The sequence below is a fragment of the Benincasa hispida genome, chromosome 9, assembly GCF_027475165.1.
Source record: "Benincasa hispida cultivar pf3 chromosome 9, pf3_genome.v1.1, whole genome shotgun sequence".
Classification (NCBI taxonomy): Eukaryota; Viridiplantae; Streptophyta; class Magnoliopsida; order Cucurbitales; family Cucurbitaceae; genus Benincasa; species Benincasa hispida.
In genome coordinates this window covers 14,764,164-14,771,951 of record NC_143486.1, presented here as the reverse complement: position 1 = coordinate 14,771,951, position 7,788 = coordinate 14,764,164, and the positions used below count along the sequence as shown (strand labels likewise).

General features: G+C 35.6%; 1 protein-coding gene across 3 annotated transcripts; it reads left to right on the top strand.

Moving 5' to 3' along the window:
- The first annotated feature begins 572 nt into the window (after positions 1–572).
- LOC120085902 (uncharacterized) lies at positions 573–4,583 on the top strand. 3 transcript variants are annotated; one of them, XM_039042191.2, is made up of 6 exons: positions 573–737; positions 909–970; positions 1,083–1,207; positions 1,303–1,335; positions 1,449–1,502; positions 4,192–4,583. In XM_039042191.2, exons 1-6 carry the CDS (start codon positions 692–694, stop codon positions 4,193–4,195), a joined length of 324 nt encoding a protein of 107 aa, XP_038898119.1. In that variant the 5' UTR covers positions 573–691; the 3' UTR covers positions 4,196–4,583. The 3 variants fall into 3 exon arrangements, with proteins under 3 accessions (XP_038898119.1, XP_090173103.1, XP_090173102.1); XM_090316977.1 differs by lacking the exon at positions 4,192–4,583 and adding an exon at positions 2,408–2,726; XM_090316976.1 differs by lacking the exon at positions 4,192–4,583 and adding an exon at positions 3,372–3,951 and having other exon boundaries at positions 597–737.
- The last annotated feature ends 3,205 nt before the right edge of the window (positions 4,584–7,788 follow it).

Sequence of the window (7,788 nt, the reverse complement as noted above, 5' to 3'; positions counted from 1 at the left end):
CTCTCCCATTCTCTCGCTGCCTCACTCTCGCTGGTGTTGCTCTCTTCACTCTCATTCTTTCCAATCTCGTTAACTACTGTGAATATGGTTTATCTCCGTGCAACTTCCACACGAATTTTCCCAAATAATTTTCTATATTTTCCTCAGTTTTTCAATCCTTTCTTCACTATTCAGGATTTAAGTCTTCAAGGTTTTCTCTTCTTTTTATCCTTTTAGAGTCCTCTCTACTCGTACTCCAAAATCAAATATGGTTATCGTAACTATAATACCTACCCATTATAGTTTACATTCACTCTTACTAATTGTTGATCCACAGAAGGTGACAATTATTACAGTTATTATGAAAATTGTAAAATTATTAGATTATTTACATAACATAGGATTTAACTTTCTCCTAATTAACCCCTTAATCACTTACTTAAGTAGGAAATGGAGATCCGGGTTTCACATGATAGGTGCCATGTGTGAAGCAAATTAAGCCACGTAGCTGAACTACTCTCAAGGGTAAAAAATCACACTTACCTCATATATTCAATTATTTCAGACTTTATTCTCTTTCTCTGAGATCTAACTCTCTCGTTCTTCTTTCTCTCTTATGTGTTCTTGGGGTATTTTGATGAAATAAAAGAAGAAGATAAAAATCTTTAACGTGTAGTATAAGAAATGTAAAGAGAAGAAAAAGATCAACTTAATGGTTATAGTGATTTGGTCTAATAGACCTACATACACTTTCAAAGGTATGGGTTTCTTTCTTTATTCAAGTGATTTTAAGATGTTTCCATAGTTTTACAAAATTCTTCACAAAATGAACTCGCTCACTATTTTTTCTCCTCTCTTAACATTTTTATAAGAGATTTACAAGGTAAAGAGTACTTACTTATTTTCAGTTGTTAACCTCCTTTTAACAGATTTTGTTTTCTTATATGTGGTGAGCTGGAGAAGGACTCAGCTGGAGTTGTTTTGTGATAAGGTAATGCTTAGCTCACCTTCTTTAAAAATTAAATACGCCAATTGTATATAAATTAAATACGCCAATTGTATATGATTGGTTGATTTTAGAAGTTAAATATATATAAATATAGTATCACGCGTCTGTTCGGGTTTTGGGCATGCAAGTTCTGCCACTGTGCGCTGCCATCGACGAATCTCCGTGGTTCCTATGGATTTCGTTAGAATGTTGGAGTTATGTAAGGATTAGTTTATTTTGGTAAGTTTTGTGATTTTTCTTGAAGGTCTTGTTCAGCCATTGATGTTTTGGCCTAATAATTGGTTTAATTTTGTTTTTCGGGGTTGGATTTGAAGTTTGGAAGGTGTCGAAGCTGCTATTCAGCAGAGGTAAAGTCCGTTTTGGTGGATTTTAGTAAGTTCTTAAGGTTTTGAATTCCATTGGAATGCTTTTTTATTGTTGGAAAATTTGGGTTAATTCTCTAATGTTGCCTTGTGTTTAGGAGGAAGTCTTTGAGTGGAATCTTGGATGTTTTTTGGATCAAACGCACATTTGGGTAAGTGGTTTAATGACACTTGAGGCAAAGTGTGATTTGAAATTATGCTCTTTGGGTGAAACTAATTATGGTTTATGTTTACACTAGCTTCATTTTGAGCAAATCAAAATAAGAAAGAGTTGTGGTGGGATGCAAGTTTATGTATACACTTGCTAAAAATGGAATTTTAGTTTTTATACAAGCCAATTTTCTCCTCCCCTTCAAAGCCTATGTAGGATGTCACTACCTAATATAAATTAGACAATTGGTCCTTGCTTGATAAATCATCGTTTCAAAAACTAATTCATAGAAAAGCCAACGTATTCGTCTTACTGCACACTAACTGTGTGTACAATGTATTTGCAATCGCTAAAGTTTTTTTTTTTATTATTATCATTTGAATAAGGCCCTGTTTCATAAAATTAGTTTCATAAAATTAGTTGTCTGTTCTTTTTTTTATACATTTCGTAATTTTTTTGTTTATATTCATGTATTTTGTCAAAATGAATTCAGTTACTATTGTCTTTTCTTTTAGTTATTAGGTTGAGCCTACAAACATCGGAAAGAGACTAGACAATTTTCCTTAAATTTTTATACAATGGGTGCCTGATTCTTCAAAATGTTCTTGGGTACATATCCTATTTTTTGTGCATTTTGACTAAACATTGCTCATTTTGAAAGTTTGTGGTACCTTTTATTGTGGACCTCTTGTTATGGATTCTACTCTATGAATTGACAACTATGCAGATTAAGAAAAAATTTTATTGCAACCTCGGCTTACATAACCGTCTTGTATTTAATAGCCACTCAATTACTTTTAGCATTATGATATATACTTAACTTAATGTTTACATCGACAAGCCATTTTCTCATTAAGTTTGTAGTATGGTAACTTATCACTTATAATATATATATTTTTTTTGTAGCAGGACAGAGTGAATCAATATATACTTAACAAAATTTATTCAATTTTTTTTTTTCAAGTTTACATTTCATGGATGCCTGGTAACAATATACACTCCCTTTTGAGTTTGTACAGGACTTGGTAATGGTAATGTAAAGTTAGTTACATGTTAAGATATGGTAATGTTCCCTAGGTTCTTTCTGTTCTTTCTTCTTTACTTCCTTTACAGTTGTACCAAGATTGTATATGACTTGGGGCATCTTATAGAATTTCCCTAAAGTCGAATCCCTTTTGTTTTTTTCCCCATTTCAATTAACCATAAAATAGTGTTTATATTGTCATTTTAATTTATCATAAATTGATTAGTGCTTGATTGTGGTAAGTGAGGAGATATATACTTGTTACCTCCTTGGTCATTAGTTGGTCTACCACTGAGGCAAGTACTTGAAACCCCGTAGCTTGTCATCTTTCTTTATGCGATTCAAATGGTGGATGATTTGTGATATGTTTCCATTTGTTAGGTATTTTATTCATTGTTAGCTTGTTTTTTTCTTGTTAAGTGTGCTATTCATTTTGTGTTTTGTATCGTAAAGCTTTATTTGATAGATGGTTGTAGACTTATTCAACTTAATAGACATATTTTGAGTTTGACATGATCTGTAGAATAGTAAAAACTGCTTTTCTTGAAGTACTTATAGAAAGAGTCTAACTCTAAGGACACGATTCTCGAAATTAATCTTTAGAGTTCTACTTTCTTATTTGACATATGGTTGTTAAGAGTTCTCATTTCTTATGTTAACTACTTGTATTTGTTGGCTTTTGAAATCACTTCTTTCTCTAGATTTTGTGGTTTATTGTGATATTTGTTTGGATTGATGGAATTTTGAACTTTGCTGAATTTTTGTTTTTTGGCTTTCCATTTCATTGATGGAACCGAGTTCATGAATATAAAGATATCATTGTGATCTGTTGATGAATTTGGGTAGAGACATTGTGAAATTGAGGTCTGTGAAGCTTCATTTTGCCTTACAAACAGCCAATCACAAGTGCTTACTGGATTTTGTAAAGGAAGATAGTTTACGGAAATCAGCAAAAAATTGCAGCAATTCCCACAGCCAGTTTAACAACAAAGTTTTTCAATTTAAGGAGATATTAACGAGGTTAAGTAGAAAGTTGAGGATTTATTTTCCTGCTGGGCTTCTATTTCTATAAAAACATTTGGAACTGAATATTAAGGAGCACCAGAGGTATGTCAACGATAAAAAATGTATAATGCAGTCCTTGAGGTTAGCTTCTGTTTACTTCTGCCACAGCTCAAGCATCAGATCGTTCATACTACTACCATCTGGTTTTGTTTTTGGCCTGTGAATTCCCCCCTCCCAATTTAAAATTTTACCTTTTTTTCTTTTTCCTTCAGTCCTCTCTTTGTATATTCAATACCTTATCACTTATGTTTGTCACTTCTTTCTTAGATGGTGATGTAGTTACTTTAATCTCATGATTCAGGCATATCGTACAATCTGTTGCATGTTTTCATGTCTATTGCAATAGTTATTAACTGTTCAAGTGTGTTTGGGAGGTTGCTAGGTTTAATACTTCCTTGTGGACGTTGGTCACTAGGTCTTTTTCTCTTTTTCCTTCAATCCTCTTGTCGTGTATAATACTTATCGCTTATGCTTGTGACTTCTTTCTTAGAATTGTGATATTAGTTACTTTAATCTATTCATGCATCTGGTACAATCTGAATATTGTTCATATTTACAAATCCAATACACTAGCTATTAACTGTTGAAGTGTGTTTGGCAGGTAGCTAGGTTTAACACTTCCTTGTGGACGTTGGTCATTCTGCCTTTTTATAATTATGAGCACAATCTTGTTCTTTTGAATTAGAGTAATTTTCTGTAGAGCTTGCAAAATAGGGGTGTCACTAGTCCTGTTGTTAGTGGTGGTTATGGACTACCATCACTGGATTGTGTGGACAGGTATTGTATTACTCCTATTCAAATTAATCATTTAGCTTGAATTAGGATTCTGCTTTTCAAAATTTCACTAGCTTGATTTAGTTTGTTCATTCAAATTCTTTTTCTGAAAACCTTTGTAAGGATTGAGTGGTAAAAAAATGATCTTATAAATACTTGTATCTAGATATGCTTCGTGTATAACTGATGGCATTAATTCCTAGTGTCCTTTTAGTTACATGTGCTTTTGTATTTGTTGTTATGTGCAATCATTTTAAGAGTCAATGGATATCATTCTCTACATATTATTTGTTATTTTTCTCCCTTAAAATGCATGAATGTGCCTTACAACATCTTATGATATACATGTTAATTCACAAGTTTGCTTTTGTGTATAGCTTTATTTTCCAGTCTTCGGTTTTTTAGCTTGTTTGGCTATTGAGAGAATGGATAGTAAAATTTTAAATTTGTGTAAGACTTTCATGATTTTTTTTTATTATAGAGTAAGTGATATTTTGTTAAAATGACTTCTAAGATTATGTTACGTCATTGCGGGTTAAAAAGTTTATTTTTTGGCTTTCCTTTATGGCTTTTCTTCACGCGTTTGCACGCCTTACTGTTTACTCTATTGGATTATAACTCTTGTCATCCAAAATATTGAACTTTATTCATAATTACTTTTATAAATAACATACATTTACCAACAAATGTATCAATCTGTAGTACAAGATTGTTCCGAGCCCATTTTCTTTTTCTAAGGGGTGTTCAAAACATTAACTTTTTCCCATATAGTTTTGATCTTGTTGGCCATAGTTTTCCGTAGTTCGGATGTTGGTAATGACGTAGTGGATAATCAAAACTTTTGGGATGTTCTTGTGTATTCTTCTTATTTCACTTTATGACGGCCCTTCTTTAGCTGTTAATTTGTCTTTGCAGAAAGTCACAGTTCAAGAGAAGTTTTGTAGTACGTGATAGGGACAATAACTTTAGGATTGTACTTATTGTGTTGTTTTAGATTCTCTAAGCTAATCTCTCCATTGAATGGTTCTTATACATTCATTGTATAATATGTAAGTGCCGAGAATTTTCGCGATAGAATATCTATTATACTTAGTTGAAACAAAATGATATACTTACAGGATCAAAAAATTTAATGAATGGGCCCAGTGTCATACTTGAATTGGTTTCCAAATATGTACCGCCAGATCGCAATGAGATTTTTGACATCATGAATCTTCTTGAAGATAATCTTCAGCTTGCTAATGGTGATGTGGTATTGGCAACCACAAAAGTTTTTCTACATTTGACTTTATCTATGACTTTCCAAATATGTACCTAAGTTTGGAAATTAGGTGTTGATGCATTGGAAAGGTGTGTTGATAATGGCATGCGGCTGAAGGAAGGAAGATGGAGGTGACGCGTTGGAAGGCACACGGATAGGCGAGGCATGCATGGAAAGATAACCCATGTGTCGAGCAGCCTGGGCCAGTGCCCATGCCATGCGTCGAGCAACCTCGGCCGGCACCCATGCCATGCGTCGAGCAGCCTCGGTCGGACGCCCTGCCAATGCGTCGAGCAGACACACCTGTGTGTTAAGCGCACTGTCGAGTGGTCACGCCCATGCGTTGAGCGCCCTGCCTAGCAGCCATGCCGTACGTTGAGGTGCCCTGACATGCAGCCGATGCGGCCAAGCACACCCATGTGGCCGAGCAAGCAAGCGATGGCCAGCACACGCCACACGCCCATGCATCAAGCGGCCAAGCACGCCCATGCGTCGAGCGGCCAGCCTATGTAGCACGCCTATGCGTTGGTGGCCAACACCATGCGCCCATGCCAAGCAAGTCGTGCAATGCTACCTAGTGAGTCATGCGTCGAGGATGGACGGTCACCCTATGCGTTGGTGATGATTAGCTCCTTGCGATGGCTAAGTTGAATTGTAATTGGCTTGCTATGTGTTGATGATAGGCTATGCTTTAAGTGTGGATTATGTATTGAACATCCAAGAGTTGGACACATACAAAGGATGAGATCACAAAGAAAACGTCAGCAAAACCATGTGTCTTCTTGGGAGGAAGCCTTAAGGGTTAAGCAATTGAGGTAGACACATGAGAAGAGGGCACCTTGGTTCGAGCTGATGCAAGATTGTGTTGATGAGGTGAGGAGGAGACACTTGGCCATGCAGCCAAGTAGGTGGTGTCAACTCCGGAGAATGTTTGGATGCCTATAAATAGAGCCAAGAGACTTCATTTTTATATCACAACTCAGAAATACTGTAAAAAGAGTGGAAGAGTGGAGTAAACCTTGCGTTGGAGCCAAATCCATGCGTTAGTCATAGAATTTCAAAGACGACGCGTTGGACAGTGAAGTCTGAAGAGGACACATCAACTTGGGATGAAGAGTTCTCCCAATCTACTCGTGCGTTTGGAGTGATTCTAAAGCCATCTAAAAGCTCTAAAAGTCTAGTTTACAGGGTAGGGCTGTCGGAGGAAAATCTTAAAGGGATCAGGCTGGAAACTGAAAAGAAGACAGAATGGTCAGGCTGTCGGATCAGTTTGGGCCAATCTTGAAGATTCTGTGATTCCGGCCAAACCACGAGAATTTCTGAGCTCAAATTTTAGGGTAATTTTTTGAGACATTTTAGAATATGTTTGTAGAAGAAAGTATCTCAAAATAAAGTTCATAACTATGAGTAATCTAAGCTGTAAGTTGAAACTGGATTCTAGGGGTGAAAAGAAAGCCCGAGGTAGAAAAGGGAGCTACTAGAGAGAAAAGCTCTTAAGCAATCAAGGTGAGTGGCTAAAATTTTCTGACTAAAACATTTGCTTAAAATGTTTGATTACAACGTGTTATAGAAAACATGTTTTAAAGAAGATTATTCTCAAGCTAGTTTTACAAAGCGATTTCCAAGCAAACCACGAGTTATGTTTTAAACGCATGCATGTGTGAGAAATTGTTGAAAAGCTATTTATATGCGTTAAATATGCTCAGTATGCGTTAGTACCTTTAAAGCTATGTTTTATAGGTGTTATATTTTACATGCTTTAAAGAGAAAGTCATTTATGACTAGTTTTACTTAAAATGCGATACCGAAGGACGTTTGAGAAGGTATCCGCCCAACTAGATACTGAAGGACATTTGAGAAGGTATCTATTGGTACTGAAGGACTTTTGAGAAGGTACCAAACCAATCGAATACTGAAGGACATTTGAGAAGGTATCCTAGTAGCTCGATACTGAAGGACATTTGAGAAGGTATCTGAGTAGAAGTACCTAAGGTATGACGGTACTTAGTATGGCCACGTGCACGTAGGTAGTTAGAGTCAGAGATTGAACAAAAGGGTTCTCTCTTGACTAGTAGTTGGTGTTGGGATTGTTTTTACACAGTAAGGTTATTCTCAACTGAGAAATAGTTTTATTGTTTTATGATTAAAAAGCTTTATATGCTT